The 21,552-nt window shown below is 32.6% G+C and overlaps 1 protein-coding gene across 1 annotated transcript in view; it reads right to left on the reverse strand.

Annotated features, from left to right (window-relative positions):
• Window positions 1–2,536: 2,536 nt before the first annotated feature.
• The window catches only part of Kr-h2 (transmembrane protein 33-containing Krueppel homolog 2), a 59,441-nt gene continuing 40,425 nt past the window's right edge, over window positions 2,537–21,552 (reverse strand). The window contains exons 4-5 of the mRNA XM_072520228.1: window positions 21,060–21,193; window positions 2,537–2,914 (exon numbers count right to left, since the gene is read on the reverse strand). Coding sequence (XP_072376329.1) covers window positions 2,674–2,914; window positions 21,060–21,193 — 375 coding nt within the window. The 3' untranslated portion in view covers window positions 2,537–2,673. The remainder of the gene's footprint in view (window positions 2,915–21,059; window positions 21,194–21,552) is intronic.

Genomic DNA, 21,552 nt, shown 5'->3' on the forward strand with positions numbered 1-21,552 from the left:
TCAGTGACACCTGAAAGTAAGTGATCCCACTTTAATATAATGAACAAAAAAGGGTAAAATTTTGATTGTTAATCTAAAAAACATGTAGTATGATTACTTACTTGCAAAAAAAACAACTTACAAAACGGTATAAAACATTAAATTACATTTTAAAAGTTGAAAAAATTTGGCTATGGCAGGTAGACTTTTGTCGAATTCATAGGTCAGTAAATGAACGTGATATACGGCGATACCATGTAATTTTCCGTGTCACCACCGTATTGCATGAAAATTTGGCATTTAGGTTCCACTTACCCTTCACTTCACTTTTGGACTTGTGCCGTTGGTCGCTTTTTATTTTTGATAATTGATTCAAATCATCTCGTAATGAAGTGAATGAATGTCAACTAAGAATGAACAACAAAATTTAAGATTTTATCACAGTTTAACCCCTAAATCTTACCCCCTAGAATAGTTATAATTAAAACAATTTCATTGAATATCTTGCCTCCACTGATATGCATGGAACTTTGGATTTAGGTTATGCTTAGCCTCCACTTAAAAATTGGACTTACGCCAGTAGTTGCTTTTTATTTTTTAGAGGTGAAAACTACCCATATTAGAAAAAATCATATTGTAAATTCAAGTTTAATTATATGTGACATTAAATTTAGATGTCTTTACTGTTTAAATTATTGTTAACTACACAATTTCTACCCTTATGAAAACCACCCCTTGCGAAGAAATTCGAATAGTTGTAGTATTTTTTTTTTTTTTTTTTTTTTTTCATTAAAACTAGAAATACAATAACTTTTTTTAGTCAAAATTTTATACATTTATTTTATTTCAACATAAAAAAACAACCTTTAGTAGTTTTTAAGGATAGGTGAAAGTATTTACGCGCCATAATAGCACATTATGTGCATCTTACAATGCTCCAGTATATGCGTTCTAATATCTCCTAAAATATGTGTATTAATTTTTACTCATATTCGGTTAGCTTTTAAGCTATGAAGTGCTCAAAAAAACCATTTTGTAGTTTTTTTTAAGGGCAATAAGATCATTTAAATTAGTTCTTTTAAACCATTTTTTTTTCTTTTAAAACCGTCACTAATCACGAGTGTATTATTTGAACTATAATACAAATTTTGAACAGCCATATTTTAACCAATTTTTGTCTTACAAAAAAAACCAAAATGTTCAGAAAAGCAAAATCTATAGGTATAGTTTACTCCTCGACATTTTTCGTATTACTATTACTTTGTAAGTTATTTTGAAAAACGCAGTTTTTTTTTCAAAATTTCAAATTTTTTTAAATTAAAACCAAATGTTTTCAAAAATAAGCACTTTGAACCGGTCAAACTTACAGATCATATAAACAATACATAAATAAAGTAAATCGTAAACCGTTAACAATTCATTTCATTTGGGTTACTTCAAAAAAAAGGGACCAACTTTATTTTGAGCATAACCCGCTTAGTTTTGATGCTAGGAACTTAAAAAAAACAAAATTAAGCTTTTTTTTAACACTTTAAAAAAGTTTTTATGAGTTTTCCCCGAAAAGTGCTTCATTTTTTGGTTATACGTTGAAATATTCGATTTGGAATTTGACAAATAAGAACCTACTTTTCATGAGCTACATCTCTGGGTCTACAGACTTCATTTAGCTACACAAGGTACATTTTTGTTAAGAATTTTTTTTTAAATTAACTAAGTTTTTTAATAAATTAATTAAATTAATTAAGTTATTTTTAAATAAACATTTTCACTCGACAATAAGTCAAAAAGGATTGTCTTGGTGAAAAAGCTCTACAGAACAAAAGTTGGGTAGAATTAGCCAATTTAGCCATTAACGGACTTCTGAACTGTTAAATGACCAAGTCCAAAAGTGAAGTAGAGGGAAAAAGGAACCTAAATTTAAATTTTCAAGCAAATCCATCGTGGCGAGAAAATTACACTCTAAAACGGTCATTTACTGGCCGATTAGTCGTGCCCTTTCATTTTCCTATCATCTCCCTTTCGGCTAAATCTTAAATCATCATTATCTCGTTTTGATTTTAATATTTACAACTTTTAAAATGGAATTTGAATTTTTTTATATTGTTTTGTAAGTGCAAATAATCAAGTGATTAGTTATTTTACAAATGATCAAGTATCAGTCAAATTAACAGTCAAAATGTTACCCTGTACTACTTACTTTCAGGTTTCACTGATGACAGTCAGATAGGACCGAAAACGTTTTAAAAATTGTGATTCTTTTGAATATTTTCATTATTTTAGTAATTTGATAAATACACTAGAAGTTTTCGCTTCATTGTACGTATTGTTTCGTTTATTTTGTCGTATTATCTTCTTATATTTTTTTTTTTTTCACCAAAAAAAAATGTTTTTAAATATTTTAATAACGAACTGAAGTTGTGTACTAAAATACCTGGTTTTTTAATGAAAAATCTAATTATATATATATATATATATATATATATATATATATATATATATATATATACGGAAAATAAAGTATTAAAATTTATGTAAGGAATAAAATAATTTAGTAACATCGTGTAGAAAAACTTTCGTAACTCGTTTTATTAAAAAACATAATTAACAAATATTCCATTGATTGATACTCGAAACATTTCCCAGTAACTATACAATACTTTTACACTAATAATAATGAAGTAAATTCCCTATGTTCTACTGTTGATGCTGAGTTGGTGGCATCTGAATTTGTACTGGGGCAAGTTTTGTGGTGAAGTTGACAACTAACAGAAGGAATTGCTTAACAAACGAAGGCATGTTGGGCTTGGCTGCGGTGTTGTTTATAAGAACGCGTAGTTCCCGGAACATTTTTCTCGTGTATGGGTTTCTCCTCGAGGTGTATCTCTGCGTCAAGAAGTGGTAGTAAATAAATGGTGTCAACAAACTGGCTCTGCCCCTATAGAACAACATAACATTCTATTAGATCGTATACGTTTTTCTAAATTAAAAAGTAATAATGTTAATAAAAAATTTTATTAGGTTATAATGTCTAGTTATTGTGTTATTTATTAGAGAATTTAAATTATGTACGATTGTTAGGCAAATAAGTCTTCTACTCACAATCCGTAATAGGTTTTATTAAAGTTGAAAAAAAAAGGTTTCTAGAGAAAAAACTACCGGTTTCACAGTTAATAAAAACGTATTACGGATTGTGAGTAGAAGATTTATTTCCCTAACATTCATGAATATGTGCTTACACCAGCAACCCTTTTATCATTCAAATTATGTACGTTTAAAAACTTAAGTGATACTTTCTAGGTATTTTAAAGTGGTAACTCTCTTAATCTTTTATTTTTCAGCTTATTCATCCTTGTTTTTCTACGTTACAATTTATTAATGTTTTAATTCTTACATAAATTCAACCATTTCACTTAAACCAGGCTGCAGATCAACAGCCATATTCTCATCATCATCATCCAGCCTCAAAAGTCCACTGCTAAACATAGGCCTCTTCCTCATGTTTCCAACCCCGTCTATCTTGCGCCGCTCTCATCCAGTTTTTATTGAGTCTTCTTAAATCGTCAGTCCATCTTGTAGGTGGTCGACCGACGCTTCTCTTGTCTTCCCTTGGCCTCCATTCCAATAACCTCTTTGTCCATCACCCATCTGTCATTCTGACTATGTGTCCTGCCCATCTCCATTTTAGTCTGGCTATCTTCTCGATGATGTCAGTCACTCCGGTTCTTCTCCTGATGTCTTCGTTGGTTATTCTGTCTCGCAGAGTTATTCCTAACATAGACCGCTCCATTCTTCTCTGCGTGACTCTCAGTTTGGTAGCTGCTGCTTTTGTTAAGGTAAGTGTTTCTGCTCCGTACGTCAAGACTGGGAGGACGCACTGATCAAATACCTTTCTCTTTAGGCATGTGGGCAGCTCACTTTTAAAAGTTTCTCTCAGTTTTCCAAATGCTGCCCACCCAAGGCCAATTCTTCTCTTCAGTTCATGAGTCTGGTTATCCCTGCCAATAATAATTTCATGTCCCAGGTATTTATATCTATCTACGAGTTCTATTTCTTTCCCACCAATACTGATGTTCTGGTTGGGTACCAAATTGGTCATGATTTTTGTTTTTGAGATATTTATATTTAAACCTACACTTTCTGTAGCCACAACGAGTTCCTGTACCATCTCTCTTGCCATACCTAGATCTTCAGCTATTATAAGTATATCATCGGCGAAACGTAAGTTGTTTAGATATTCTCCATCTATTTTTATTCCCTTTGTCATCCAATCCAAATTTTTAAAAGCATGTTCTAGCACCGTATTAAAAAGTTTAGGTGACATTGGGTCTCCTTGTCTAACCCCCCGTTCTATTTTTATGCGATTACTGTTAGTATGTAATCTGACAGTGGTTGTTGCCTGCAGGTATATTTTGTATAATAATTTAGTATATCTATAATCTAGCCTGCATTCTTTAAGCGCCTGTAATATTTTGCTTAGCTCAACTGTGTCAAAGGCTTTGTGAAAATCGATAAATATTAGAACTAGAGGTTTATTGTATTCCACTGCTTTCTCTATTAGGGTTTTTATACTTTGTAGATGGTCATTTGTTCCGTAACTTTTTCGGAATCCTGCCTGTTCCCTTGGTTGATAAGTCTCTAATTTTCTTTCCATTCTCTTAACTAGTATTCGCGTAAACAACTTATATATATGGCTGAGAAGGCTAATCGGTCTGTAATTCTCTAAATTTGCTTTGTCTCCTGCTTTGTGTAATAGAATCATAGTAGCGTTGTTCCAGTCTGTTGGAATATTGGCACTGTGAAGGCAGATATTGAAAAGTTGTTTAATTTTTTCAAGTAATACATCCCCTCCAATTTTTAGTGCTTCTGATACTATTCCGTCTTAACCCGGGGTTCGATTATTTTTCATTTTCTTCAGGGCTTCTTTGATTTCTGATTTTGTTATATCGGGCATTAAATCTGATCCTTGGTTTAATACCCCAGTTTTTAGTGTAATTGGAGGTTCCGTATTGTTATCTTTTTTTCTTGATCTATATAACTCTGTGTAGAACTCTTCGACTATTCTTAATATTTCATCTCTGTTCGTTGTTTCTTCTCCAGTTCTGTTTCTCAGTTTGTTAATTTCTATTTTTCCCTTTTGTACGCTCCTCTTCAAAACTTTCATGTTCTTATTTTGCTCTATTGCCTGTTTTGTTTTTTCTACATTGTAGTTTCTTATGTCTTTTCTTATTGCCTTTGTGATCGTCTTATTTATTTGATTTATCGCTTCTTTGCTTGTAGTGTTATCTCCTTTCATTTGTCGCCTTAGTTCTATAAGGGTTTTCGCGGGTTGACTCAGTTTTTCATCTTTTTTGCTTGTCGGACAATATTTAGTTTGAGCCTGTTGCATTGTGTTGACTATTTGTTTTTTTTCAATATATTGATGTCTGCTGTTGTTGTATCTTTCAATGAATTACTAATAAATTTTTCGAACTCCTAAATGTTAGTTGGTTTTGTCCATTTCTTTGGTTGTTTCTTATTTATCATTTTGAGTCTTTCTTTTTCGGTTGATATCGTTATTTTAGCTCTTACTAACCTATGATCACTGCTTGTAATGAACTGGTTTACCACATTTACGTCTTTAAATAATTCTTTTTTGTTTGTTAAGAAATTATATTTCTAATATAATTTCTAATATAGTAATAATATAGCAACAAGGACTTTTCAACGTGTTTATTTTAGAATCCAGAAACATACTTTATGAATAAGTTCTTAATGAAGACGTAAAGCAAGTTCTTTACTAAACTCGAAATATTTGTTTAATTAAAGACGAGGTATTCCTTCTTGTACTCTCCTCATCGGATGTTGTATCATCTCCTCTATCTCTCTACCTTGTGCTAATCGTATAATTGTGCTGGCCTCCCTGATGTCGACCCATTGGCGTAAACTTCGCAGTCAAGAGAACTTCTTTCGTACGATGCCTCCCCTTCCTTCGATCATTCCTTCAACGATCAACTACAGAAAACCACACTTATCGTTTCTTAAGATATGACAATTGTCAATAATTCCTTATCTTTATTCATCCTTTCCAATACTCGATCATTTGATACTCTATCGATCCATGGTATTTTCAATAACCGACGTTGCACGCCGTTGCAGCCACATCTCAAAAGAATTCAGACATGACATGGTTCTGGCTCGTAACGTCCGTTCCTCAACTCCGTAAACGGTGTAGACAGTGCGTAGCATTTAATGGCACAACATCGAGTATTCAGACTCAAGTCTCTATTGCAAAATAGTATTTTTATTTTGAAATACTCCTGGCATATCGATTCTAATTTTGACTTGAAAAATACAACGAATCTTACTGTCATGATAGGGTGTATTTGCCTTTTTAAAGACAAATCACATGCTTATAATTTCTGGACAGGTGTTTTCAAGATAATGTTATTTTCATGTAATCGAATAAGTTATTCTTCAATAAAGTCGTCCCAGGAAAACGCCTCAAAAATATTAACCATATTATTTTAAAATTCTCTACTTTAAAATATTTTGAGAATGATTTCCGAAGTAAAAAATCGAAACGTCAAAATTAACGTAACGTTCAATTAAAATTGTGGTAATTTTCCATTAAAAATAGTAGATAACATAAAAATGCTACAAAAAATACTTTCATAACTATATTAAGGAACATTTTAAGTATTGTTTGATGAAAAGTCTTATTTTAACCGATAATTTATATGCGTCCTATTACAGACAACCGCCATTTTTTTTTCAACCCTTAAAATTAGTTTAATTTTAAAGAAAAATTTTCAGTAGATATTTTAGATTGTTGTAAACTGAATTATTTTTAATAAAAAAATTATAAACATGGAACAAAGTTGACTTCGTTTAGATTTACAGTTTTAATAATAAAAGTTTTCTATTGGCTCTTTTTTATCATATACTGGATTATTCTTGTTAAATAATGGTTATTATAAACTATATTTATGAATAAATCTCGGAAATATAAATTGTTGAATCGTCATTATAAGTTTTATTTTACAGAGCTATAAATAGGACACTCGTACCGTTCGCGTCATAAAAAACTGGTACAACTCTTATAACCAAAAATCGTGTTTTTTGTACGTTGTGTACAACGTGTACGTTGAAATTGTCACATGTATCATTACAATTTCCAGGGCACTGTTGTCAGTTTAACGAAAATATTATATGAAACCAGCTAAAAGCAGGGCTGTGCGACAGACCGCCAGTTTTGAGTATACTAAAAAGTAAAACATTATCGACCATTCTCTATCAGTCAGTCACATTTATTTAAACATGCATCCTAAAAAATTCTCCTATTACTATTGTAATTTTCCATAATCTCAATTAAGTACCCACATATTGATTTGTGTTTTATTATAATTTATGAAAATATTTCAATTCAAAAATAATGATAGATAATCAATCTAAACATAACTTTAAATTATTATAATAAAACATTACAGTGAGATATTGGATTGTAACTGTCACGTTTTGAAAAGCGTTTTTTCGTCCCGGATATTTTATAGTTTATAATACGTAGGATAAAGTATAATGTTAGTTTTTCACATTTATTGTTCTTGTAATAAATAATAATTTAATCTTGCTATATTGCCTGTTGCTAAACTTAGTGACACAAAATACAGTTCGTGTTCGGTAGGTAATTAAAGTATAAAATTACAGTAGATGCATTCCAATGTTCCCTTCAAACATTTTGGATATAAGCTCAACCCTATCTTTGGTTATTAAATTTATTAGATACAGTTTTCTGTTGTTAATGATAAAAATAATACCTATCTAAAAACTTTATACATTTCTGAACGTTATTTTTTATATTTAGATTTTGTGCAATTCCGTTATCTGTGATGGCAACAACGAATTGATTCACGGGCCATTGTATCCAGTCTGAACACAGGTTTACATTGGGAAAAAAAGTGTACCAGTTTTATATGACGGGAAGTGTACTTGGCGTTATTAAACTATGCAGCATTTTAATATTCAGTTGTATGTGAATCTGTGAAGAAGTCATTGTATTTTTTTTTTATTTTACATTTAATCCAGTCGTCAGAGACTTAACCCTTAAAAATAATACGAACAAGCTGAGTTTTGTCGATAACATTAATTTTGGGAGACCAAAAAAGAAGCATAAAAGTTTACCACTTTTACCCCCGGGCTTCCCCCTCGAAACCGCCCTCGTGGAGGGGTAAAAACTCAACAAAATCGATTTAGCAAGAACCTGTACGCTGTAGGAAAAAATGTTTCAAATAAAAAATGTAGCTGAGATTATTTTGAACAAAAATGTTTATCAGTACTTTTTCTGTAGAATGAATTGTTCTCTCAGAAACAACGCTTGAAGCTACCACTGTTCTCTCAGAAACAACGCTTGAGGGGACCGGCGATTTTGAATGTTAGTTGCGCGCGCGAAACCAATATAAATGAAATAAAATGTGTATAAAGTCGACGGTAAAAATTCGATATATTTGATCAGCCTGTCCTATCGACAAAAATGCGTTTTAAAGGTGAAGAGTGCGGCTTTCTTGTGCAACTTTTGTATTTTGCCGCAAATGATGTCAGTTTCTATAAATCTGTTCAATAAATAAACGTTTCGATATTTCACCATGTTTTACAATTCTCGTGAGATCAATAAAATGTATCACTTTAATTGACCGGTCGTAGTGAAATTTCGATATTTAGAGACCAATCTTCAAAACCTATAACATAAAATTTAAATTTTGAGTTGTGGCAACAAATGTGAGTCATTTAAAATATGATAAAAAAACGCAGAATTTAAACTTTTACATTACAAACGATGGCACGTCACGGGAAATCCCTCCAGGAAGATGGTTTTGAGTGTAATTGGTAGCAGAAATTATTAGTTTTGAAAAACGTACTAGTGTAATTGAAAAAAAGCAGTTTTAAATGTTTTAGATCGTTTGTAATAAGAAAATTTAAATTCGGCGTTTTTTAAGCATATTTCAAATGCCTCACATTTGTTGCCAAAACTTAAAACAAAATTCCATGTTATAGGTTTTAAAGATTAGGCTCTGGTTATCCAAACTCAAACAGTGGCCGGTTAATAAAAGGGATAAATTGTATTGATCTCATGAGAATCATACAAATTAGCAAAAATTGCGCCACGTTTATTTATTTAACGCCTTTATAAAAACGCGGTTTATTTGCGACCAAATACAAAAATTGCGTACAAAAGCTACACTCTTTGCCTTTAAAACACATCTTGATTTTTGTCGATAGGATACTCAGATGAAAATTTGTACCGTCGAGATGACACAAATTTTATTAAACATTGATTTCGCGCGCGTAACTGACATTAAAAATTGTCGATCACTTCAAGCGTTGTTTCTGAGAGAACGGTTCATTCTACACAAAAAATGCTAATAAACATTTTTCTTCAAAATTATCTACATCTACATTTTGTATTTGAAATATTTTTTCTATGGAGTACAGATTCTTGGTAAATCGATTTTTTTTTTTTCATTTTACCCCCTCTACGAGGGGGATTTTAGGAGAATAAAAGTGGTAAACCTTTTAGCATCTTTTTGGATGCTAACCCTAAAATTTACATTCTCGGCAAAATTCAGCTTGTTCGTATGGTTTTTAGAGGTTCAGTGACATTTTCGTCTCTGACGACTGGAGTAATTTTTTGTTTATTGCGATTTGTATAAAAAGTTTTATATTTTATCATATTTAGGAGAAATTATTCCGCAGTAGCTAATATTTTAACGAATATTATTTTAGATACTAAATATAAAAATAAAGTAAATGAAATTATTGTGAAATAATATGGACTTGGACATAACTCATTGAAGTAATTTATACATAGAAAGCTTATTCCATTCGGCTACAAATTTTGGAATTTTTGTGGAAGTAGCGGATACTGTTTGACTTTTTATACTGGCAAAACAATCGATAAAAATGATCGCGAATATATACCTCAGCAACAAGAGTAGAACTTGATATGTTACATTTCATTTCTGAGCCTGGAAGCTACTGTGTAATTCCTAATAAATTATTTACCAGCAGAGATTTATTTGATTGTCCTATACAATATACAAAAACTCATGATACATGATTTTTTATTTGATGTAAATGGAGAAATACATTTTGTAAAATGGAACGATGATAAGAGTGTTATAGCATCCAATTTTGATAATATAGAATCTCTCGCACAAGCTAAAGAACATCAAAACTATGTCATAAAAGATTTAGAATTTTTACTCCTCTTCGTCGTAAAGCGTCGTTTATAGTCGAGGCCCTCTGTTCAAATTAAAACTTTACGTTTTTATATGATTATCTGATACTTTGAATAATGCTGCCCTATGGTAGAAGCTAGTAAAAAATTATATTAGACACAACAGCGGAAATATGACTCTGTATGGCACTGAACACATCGTCAGACATATAAAAGCTAACCGGATACGACGGGCAGGTCATGTCGTAAGATCAGAGGAAGACATAATACTAAAGAAAGCGTTTTTTGAGAGACCAGATGGCAGAAGATCAGTATGCCGTCCCAGAAAAAAATACAAGGATGATGTTGAAGCCAATTTATGTAGTATTGGGGTACAACAATGGGAAATGGAAGCGCAAGATCATAGAAGATGGAGGGCTATAGTGGATACGCGAAGACTCGCCCCGAGTTCTAAAGCCAGTTAGGAAGAAGAAGCAGATAATAGCGAAAAATTGAAATATACCAAACAAAGTCAGACGTGCATTCACTTCCTCTCCCTAACCTGTCATATACCATCGTAATAAGCAAAGTCCCATCTCCTCTTCTCTACGACATATTTTATGAATGTTTCCCTAGTAGATGAAACCACAAGATCAAAGGAAGGCGTTTATTTCTTAACTTCAAGTATATAATGCATTCATAGGAGGCATGGATCAATACTACTGGTTTGATGGAAAATATGCCACTAAAAGCAAAGCTATAGAAAATGTCACACTGAGAGTGCAGTACGGGTAAGATACGGCAATGCTTTTCTTATGGAGAATAAACGCGCAGGGTTGTCGGTTTTCTCCAGCTGTTGATTGCTCATTGTCTCACAGGACCGGCTTGGATAAAATGCATCTGCCGGCAGTACGAGTAAAATATTTTATATCATGTATACGTATACAGTAGAATAAAAAGGCATTGATGAGTTATTGACAACGAAAACTATGAATTTTACATATAAAACGTCAACATGAGATATACAATTGAATCATATTCATAAGAGTAACATTTGAACACCTCTTTACAAGAACAACATACAATAACTGTAGTTTTAACGTTTTACATAAAATAGAAAAAACCTACATAATTTCTAGGAAAGAATTTGGAAACTTGGAAATGGGTCTTCATTTCTTTTGTAAAACTTCTTACAAATTACCATCATTAACATAATCACCTAAATATGGCCCTAAACTTGTTTGTCATAATTAGTATTTGATAAACTCCAAGCTTTCCCTATTTCACCCCCTACCTACTTAATGTAAGTGCTGCTGTAAGACGTACTTCGTTGAGGACTGGTGTTAGCGAAAGAAGCATTTACAATTTCAAAAAAGAAAAAGAACAGAGTGGAACGTTGAAATCGCCAAAAAAACGTAAAAAACGAGTGTGTCAATCAAATTCTAGAATATTCACATATGACGAGGGTGTAAGAAGTATTCTACGGAGAATTGTTCATTGTGAATTTTTCATGAAAAATTTGCCGCCATTCTTAAAGCATATACATAACTTCATACAAGGTAATGAGAATATACAGCCGTTGTCTCTTTCTACTTTATACAAACTTCTGAAAGATATTGGATTTGTTTATAAGAAACGTGGCCGAAGAAGCATCATGGTGGAGCGAGAGGATATTATTCATTGGCGCAATAATTATTTGAGAACTATACGACGTTTGCGAAAAGACCATTGCAATATCATATATTTGGACGAATCGTGGGTTAATGTTGGCCAATCTATAAATTACGAATGGTGCGATACTACGATACAAAACAGTCGTGATGCTTTTCTCAAAGGTTTAAGTACTGGCTTAAAAGCACCTACTAAACGAGGTCCGCGATATGTTTTATTGCATGCAGGTTTTTCAGGAGGTTTCCTTACAGCGTGTTTTTCTGGCAAAGAAAAATGATGGCGACTATCACGATGAAATGGATGCCGCATATTTTGAGTCGTGGTTTAAGGAGACATTAATATCAAATTTACCAAATAATGGTCGCAGAAATGTCATTGTAATGGAAAATGCATCGTACCACTCCCGTAAAGAGAGATTCCCTAACAATTCCTGGAATAAAGCTTCAATCAAGGAATGGCTAGTGGAAAAAGACATTTTTTTCGAGGAGTGTTATTTGAAATCCGAGCTATTAGAAGCAGCGCGTGCTTTTAAAGATCAATACGATAAGTATCATCTTGATGTGTATGCTTCACAACATAATGTTTATATTTTAAGGCTTCCTCCATATCACTGCGAATTGAATCCTATAGAAATGGTGTGGAACCAAGTTAAGCGATATGTAGGTACCCATAATACCACTTTTAAAAACGACGAGGTACGCCAGTTGATCGACGAAGGTTTCGCACGCATCACAGAGCAAAATTGGCGCAATTATGTCACTCATGTTGTTGAGAAAACGGAAACTGAGATGTAGACTGCGGACAACCTGCAAGATGACGTAGACCAATTGATAATACACGCGAACACAGGGGAGAGTAGCGAAAGCGAATCCGACATCTCGGATGTAGAGGACGACTTTAGTATAATTAATTGAATATCTGTGAGTAGCCTCGATTATTTTACACTGTATAACCAATAAAATGCATTTACCAGTTCAATCACAGTATGGGCTTTTCGGATATTGGGCTGGGTGCACGGAAATCGAGTTCCCGGAGGTTCCACCCTGTATATTTATAGCTATCAAGAAATGTAATTTAAAATATATTTGTTAGTTTAATAAAGTATAAATATAATATAATGTTAAATAACTTACACTATAAACCTTATACCTGCTCATCTGGTCAAGTGTGGGCAAGGAAAACCATTATTCCATATGGAATAACACAAGGTTTCGCTGAAAACTACCAGGTTGCTATGCCAAGGAACTAGGTAAACTTATGTTGTGTGTAAAAAATGCGAGACTGCATTATGTTTTAACAAGGACAAAAACTGCACTTCAGATTTCCACAAAAAAAATTTCATAGTAGGTGTTAAAATTTCGCCACCGGTATATTTATAGCTATCAAGAAATGTAATTTAAAATACATTTGTTAGTTTAATAAAGTATACAGTTTTATAATAAAATTCTCGCTAAAAACTTAAGGTCTTTTTATTCAAATTCATGCCTCTTATTTGGCTACTTGAAGGCAATTATTTTATCAATATATTATTTTATAATAAAATATATCTAAACAGAGCCCGGCGTAGAGATCTGGGTACGGTTCTGTGACTACCACTTGGACCTGTTTGTATCGATAAGCACAAGGCGTGAAATCCGGCAATTGTGCATTCCTATATTAGCCGTACTGCACTCTCGGTGTGACATTTTCTATAGGAAGTGATATTGGTCAATATTCACACAAATGATTCATATGGCATTAGCAAACGCAAAAAAATAAGTCAAATATAACTTCATTAGATTTTTGTCGACCTACCTAAAATTTACTCTTAACTGTTTTTAACTTATTCATACATACTTGCAGTTATGATAACACTAACGCTCAGTAATCTATTTATAGGACGGGTCAGTATTCAAAAATGCAAAGATATAAAAGAGTTTCATAAATACTTCCATATTAAAAACAATATTACTGATACGTATAAATAAAATTTTAAAATTTGAAAAAAAAAATAATTTGGGCTTAATGGGTTAAAGCAGAGAATCTTGTAAGTATTAGGTGCCATTCTTAATGGGACACCCTGTATACTATAACAAAATTTCGCACTACCAATTTCTAAATGGTATTTTATGTTTGTTTATCAATTATCCACAATTGTTTAAAGATAAATTATAAAAAATATATTAAGAATATAATGTAAATTCCCTATTATTTAAATTTATAACTTCCCTATAAAATAATTTGTATCTATTGCTACAATAACACCCAAAAAATTGTACCGAGGACGTCAACAAGACCATCAAAAAATTAACATTTCCATATATATTTCTAGACGATGCAAATGTGTACAAAATCCAGTTAAACAAGAAAAAAAGGTGAAGGTCGTGAGTCCATGGTGACGTGTAGCTGAGTAAATATACTTGATTGTATATAATTAACCAACATTGATAACAAATTTGCTGTGAGTTACATGCGAAAAGCATATGTTACTTCTCATTGTGTAGATAAAAAAATTACAGGTACTAGATTCCGTCGAAAATTTCTAAGGCACGTTCAAAACATAAGTAGAAAATACAAAATGAAAATCTGCCGAAAACAATAACAATCCAAGCAAGGACGAGATGACGCAAGACATAATAGAACTGATAGATTTAAGAAGTTTGTATAAAAACTGAAAGAAAACTACCTACAAAGAAGCCCAAAAAACAATTATAACACTATGGAAAGTCTAAAGAAGTTTTAATAAAATATAGATTGATGTCAAAACTTATTATGTGTGATTATTGTATAAAAAATTAAAGAATTTATTGTAAGTGCAAAGACAAGAAATATCCCTAGCATATTTCTAGACAATAACCGAATTGTAGCAGATTTTCGAAATACGGAGACAATATGAAATAAATATATTGAGAAGATATTTGAGGATATAAGAGAAAACCTAGAAATAAAACATCCTTAAAAACAAATAGTATTAGATAGAATAACAGCGGAACTAAAAAGAACCACTGACATTGTAAAAACAGGGGAAACTCCAAGACCAGATAAAATATACGAAGAAATTCTCTAAGTAATTAATTAACGACGATAATCTTAAAAATAAATATTTCTAATAAACAAAATATACAAGATCTGGTAATTAAATTCAGATACTGAACACCTGTGTAGCCAGAAGAATGCCACACTACTATATGCATAGGAATGTAAATTCCTATGCATTTTACCTATTAGACGCATTGGGCTATCAGCTGTCAGCCGTGACAGCTAGCGCGGCAACGCTTTTGAAAACCGAACGAATGCGACTCCTGCATTAAAAACGGAATGGCGTGTTATAGCACATCTAACGATGTGAGTGTTTGAAGCACACAAAATGAAAGAGACCACGTTGCTCAGATTTGGAAAAGATGTGTGAGTGGTTCTTTAGACATTTCCACCAGTACACAAACGAAAGTAAAATTGGGGAGAAAGAAAAGAAGAGAATACAAGATAATAGCTACTAGAACTAAACCAGAAATATTAAATGAACAGAACAAAGAAACAAATAATAATCTAATTGCATAAAGAGCAACACCGAATTTTTTCTTTATACCTTCTAAAAAATTGGAAAAAAGAAGACGAGATATAAAAAGAAAATAAAATTTTTAACGAGAGAATGAAAATGTTAATATACTTACGATAAATTTAACATGATTTAACAGAACTCCTGTATATAAATTGTAAGACATTCTGTATAACAAATTCTAAAATATGATTGTATATTTAAGCATAATGTGTTGATATATTTATTGCAGCATTAATTTCTGACCTACTTTTACCAACACATGTATAAATTAAGTTTAAATTAATTAAATTTTTCTTTTTTTTCCAGCAAATAAAGAATAAATGTTCACATACTTTAATAAAGTACATACTCATATAGCAAGAGCTCGTGAATCACAAACCTTCGTTATTTTATAAAAGTTGAAAATTTGTCAGCGCATGCTCCCAACACAGCTACGAAAGATGGTACCATTATGAAGTTTGGTTTATCGGGGCCTTGGCGGGTAGACACCCCCTAGAGCGGGCAGGGGACAACTTTGAAATCTCAAATGGGAACCTCCATTTTTTATTGCAAATTTGGATTCTTCATAAAAAAATAAGTACCTCTTATACCGAACATGTTTTACGAATTGTTGATAGATGGCGTTAGAATCGGAAAAAACAATTTATCTTGATACACTAGGAAAAGTATAGAAACGGTTTATAGAAACTATAGGAGAAATATATTTCCAAATGAAAAACCAAAAGAAACTTGTTTAATATTTTTTAAAAATTTATCGAATGACGCTAAACACGAGCCCGCACAACAACTCTCTGTGGGTGGGGCGGAGACAACTTTAAAATCTTAAATATAAAAAGGTAAACAAATTTTATCTGAATTTTGTTTTTCGATTCGTGATAGATGGCGCTGTAATCGCAGCAAAACATATACAGATTAGAAGTTTGGAAGCTAATTTTCATGGTACTGCATACAGCTTTTTAAGAATGTTTTGTAGAATCAGAATCTGCAATAAAAAATGGGAGTTCTTGTTTTTAAGATTGCAAAGTTGCACCACGCCCACCCTCAAGGAGTGGTATACGGGGTAGTGTTTGATGCTATTCGATATATTTTTGAAAAATATAAAATACGTTTTTTTAGTTTTTCATTAATTTGGAAGTGTATTTCTCGAGCTATTAAACCGTTTCCATAATTTTCCTAGGTTATCACGATAAATCGATTTTTTTTTTTTTTTCGATTCTAACGCTATCTATCAACAATTCTTAAAAAATGTTCCTTATAAAAGGAACTTATGTTTTATGAGAAATTCAAATCTGCAATAAAAAATGTGGGTTCCCAAATAAGAAAAGGTTAAAATTTTATAATTATTTATTATGTTGAAGTAGTAAAAATGATGAAAGGTTAAAATTATAAAAAAAATATTATTTGACTTTGAAATTCTTTTCTTATTGATGCTGATATAAATAGTAAACATATTATACAGAAAACGAAGGTTACTTATCCATGGTACATCGGCAAGAAAAGAACAGAAATGCCTTTAACGTATCTGCATCCAAAATTCTACGTGTACCTGAGGCGACGTAACATGAGGTGACGTTAAGTACGGAAGTAGATAAATACATCCATTCACCAGAAGGAATATTAACGAAGAGAAACAAAGTTGTTAGGTATATATTTAAAAATATGTATTTTTACCTCGATATTTTTGTCTCTATATCTCTTTTTTGTCTTCTATATGAAATAACGGCTATTTCCTAGACTGGCTTTCTGCCGAAATTATGCGACATTTGTATCGTGTAATCTCATTGGCCAATCAGGAAAAGAGGTTTTTGAAAAAAAAAACCATAAATGTTTATGGGCACTTATGAAATTCCAATTGGAAGCGAGATACTCCACTTAAAATAAACATTAAAATGTTAACTTCGGAGATTAAAATGCGTAGATTAAAATCTTATGCAGGGTTGCATAGAAGTTACTGCTTTCTGAATTAAATTGAAATTAAAAAATTAAAAGAATTTTGAAGAATTACATTGTGTTGAACAATTTTGAAGAAACGAAACCACTTAAAAAAGGAACTTCAATATATAGAAAACCTCAACAGAGAGAAAGAATTCAGAACATTCTATAAGAAAGTTAACATCAACAGAAAAGAATTTAAGGCAAACACAAATCAATGTAGAAGTTTAAATGGCGATCTCTTAACAACAAGAACAGACGTACTAAACCGATGGACGGAATATTTTAACCAGATACTTAATATAGAGGAAGAAGAAAACCCGGAAGACGAAAGCTGCGAGGTAAGCGGAGCAGACGAGAGGGAGGAGGATCCACCAACGATCCTGGAAGTTAAAGACGCTGTAAACAAACTAGCCAGAAACAAATCACCCGGAATAGATAATCTCCCAGCGGAATTATATAAAGAAGGTGGCCACGATATCATAATAGCCCTACAGCAGCTTATAAAAGAAATATGGATACAGAAGTCCCTTCCCAATGATTGGAATATTGGAATACTTTGCACCATACACAAAAAGGGTGATATCTTTGAATGCTCTAACTATCGAGGAATTACGCTCCTAAATGCAGCGTATAAAATATTCTCCAATATACTATGCCATCGTATGGCACCATATGCAGAGCGAATAATAGGACAATACCAGGCTGGTTTCAGAGGTGGTAAATCAACAATTCATCAGATTTCAACCCTAAGACAAATTCTAGAGAAAACACTGGAATACGGTGTAGACACGCACCACATATTTATAGACTACAAGGCAGCCTACGACTCTGTAAATAGAAGAGAATTGTTTAGAGCAATGATAGACCTAGGAGTACCAAATCAGTTGGTAAGTTTAACCAAACTATCCCTTGAAAAAGTTGAATGCAAAGTACGAATCCAGGGGGAACTCTCTGAACCTTTTAAAACAAATAACGGGCTACGTCAGGGAGACCCACTCTCCTGTATACTATATCACTGTCACAAATCACAACTACCGGTTCAATATATAACAAATCTGTGCAAATCTTAGCATATGCTGATGATATCAATATTGTTGGGAGAACGGAAAACGCAGCACGAGAGGCGTACGTAGCATTAAAGGAAGCGGCTACAAAAATGGGTTTAATAATAAACACCAACAAAACAAAATACATGAAAATAGGTACGCAACCACAAACACTACGGCCACTTGTTATAGAAAATGACGTCATCGAAGCAGTTAACGAATTTGTATACCTGGGAACGCTCGTCAATACTGAAAATGACACTACCGCAGAGATAAATCGCAGAATTTGCACGGCTAATAGATGCTATTTTGGGCTTAATCTCCTTTTTAAATCTACAGTTATATCAAGAAATACAAAAGTAAAACTCTACAAAACAATAATACGCCCAGTCCTAACATATGGTTCAGAAACCTGGACTTTAACAAAAAGCAATGAAAACATGTTAGGATGTTTCGAAAGAAAAATACTAAGGCGCATCTATGGAGCGGTAAATGAAAATGGTGTCTGGAGAAGACGATACAACTTCGAACTCTATAGGATATACCAGGAACCAGATATCGTAAAACACATAAAGATAGGACGTCTGAGGTGGGTAGGCCATGTAATGCGGATGGAGCAAACCGACCCAGCTAGAAAAACGCTCCTTGATAGACCTATTGGTCAAAGAAGAAGAGGAAGACCCAGAACAAGATTCCTAGATAACATAGACCAAGATATGAGAAATATGGAAATACGTGCTTGGCGGAGGAAGGCGATGGATAGGGACGACTGGAGAAAAATTCTTGGGGAGGCTAGGACCCACACAGGGTTGTAAAGCCAAAATGATGATGATGATGAACAATTTTGAAAGACATGGATTAGTCAACCCTCAGAAATCCTAAGAGTTTTGTGCAGTGGTAATAAAAAGAATGAATCAGTATTTCCAGTACGACATCGTAACAATTATCTACATCTTTTTTTTTGTGGAGTGCGAACTCAGTATTCCCGAAAATTAAATGTATGGGGTGGAATGTAGAGGAAAATACGATTGAATCATTTTTCATGAAACCTAACTAGAGGAAAATATTTGCACCTATTTCAGCAGCAAATTGTTCCTGAAATTTTAAGAATAACGTATCGTAAACTAACGTACCTTGGGCATTTATTGAGGGGAGACAGATACGACATACTTCGGTCGATCATTGAAGGAAAAATTCAGGGGAAAAGGTTAATAGGATGTAACGTTATAAACGTCACATCTTTATTGATTTATATTTAAATAAATATTTTATTTTAATTTCTTTATTAATTTATTAATTCCTTTACCTTCAGTTTCGTTTTTTACTATTTTTTCTTCAAAAAGTAGTTGGCGCCCTCTGTCTTTCTTTTCTTTCTCTTTCTTTACGGTAGGATAAATATTCGCCTTCTCTCTTTCTGTCCGGTAGACTAAATATTCAGTCTCCCACTTACTTTCTGTCAATCAGTTTTTCTGACATAGTGGAATATGTATTTTTTGTCTATAATTAAAATTTATAAAAGAAGGCAAAAATTATTATAAGCTTCATTTTATGGTCTGCAGAATTCTCTTGGAGTGAGTACTTTCATTGTAATCTATATCCTGACAGCATTTTCAACATTAATAACGTTACTTCTTTCGAAACCACGTTTCCAGTTATATGTATGTAGGAATCTTACAAATAATTTAACTAAGTTTATTAATAATTATATTTCGGTTTATCCTTGCCATCTGTTATTTGTTTAATTGTAATTTGGTAAAATGGTAAGGAAGTTAAACTCCTTTTGATGTGTCTCTAATACAAGCTGTTCCTTATATTTTAGCTTATTGGCTGTATTCAAGAATTTATTGGCTGTATTACCAGTTTATTAGTTTTCTGGGATATTTTTGGAGAATTTATTGACTTTATTGGAGGACCTAACCACCTAATTGGGAGACCACACAAATATGAAACAACTGCAGCCCAGGAGGACCTAACCATCTAATTTGAAGGCCACACAATCACCCATCGATGCCATAAGTATCGCCAAATTATTTATTGTAAAGCTTTGGCAGGGTTGATTGTTTTTTTTATTTTTTTTTTTAATAAATATGATTAGTTAAATAATTGTTTTATTTGCTATCAGCTAAGGGTTCATGGTTTAATTCCTAGTATAAGACAAGACGAATTCACACTTGAGATACTGAGCTAGGCGAAGCATAGACGATAAGCTCCCATAGTTGATTAAGGTACTATTTTTATAATAGTATTTCAATTCTCTTTGGTAGTCGTATCGTTACAAGGAAGAAGACAAAATTCTTGGCTCAAGAACGTTCACTCGGCATATCATCGACCGAGTAGCTTCAGAGCCGCTGTTTCGCGCGTAATCCAATTGTAGCCAATTGGATCCTCAACGTGCAGTACAACCGAAGAAGGACGGTGCAGTAGGAAGAATGATGAATACTATTTTTTAAATTTATTTGAATAAAAGTTTTGAAAATGTTGACAGAAGCATATAGTTACAACAGACTAAAAAGTCATTAAACTGGTGAAGTTTCAATTCAAGAATTGAATTTTCAAAGCCTACTCTTTTTTCCGTATGAAAATGTAAGCAATACCTGATAACTCTCTGAACTTAACTCTTTATAAAAAACTTTATATCAACTATGTATAAATAAAAAACAGTTAAACGAATAAATAGGCTTATCACGAAAAAGATACTTACATCAATATTAACAGAACTGTGTAAGGCATCAAAAAGATTTCTGTAAATGCAACTGCTTTAAGGATGTTGAGGGACTGGAATTCTACTAGAGAAATCAGTAATCTTGCGCCCCACCATGAATTTTGTCCTAATGTCTGTAAAGTAGATAGAAAAAATTATTACATACATAGTAAGTAAAATTATTAGTAGAATTATCATGTGTTTTATATCAATATGTTCGATTTTCCAATAATAATTCCCAAAACAATTGGTGTTTAACTTCTTCCACGAATATTATCAATAAAATGTATACTGCCGTGTTGTACAGGGTGACAATCGAGAGCCGGATATTTTTAGAACGCATAGTACCAAGCTTGAGGGTATGAGAGTGGGACAAGCGCGAGGCGTTACTACCTCTGTTGTAGTAGTGTGCCCTTTCAGTAAATATGGAGTAGTGGACGGTAAAACATCGCACGTTTTGCATACGATACGTTTATCCGAAATCAAGAATCGG

Source organism: Diabrotica undecimpunctata, chromosome 1 (genome assembly GCF_040954645.1).
Source record: "Diabrotica undecimpunctata isolate CICGRU chromosome 1, icDiaUnde3, whole genome shotgun sequence".
In the NCBI taxonomy this organism is placed as follows: Eukaryota; Metazoa; Arthropoda; class Insecta; order Coleoptera; family Chrysomelidae; genus Diabrotica; species Diabrotica undecimpunctata.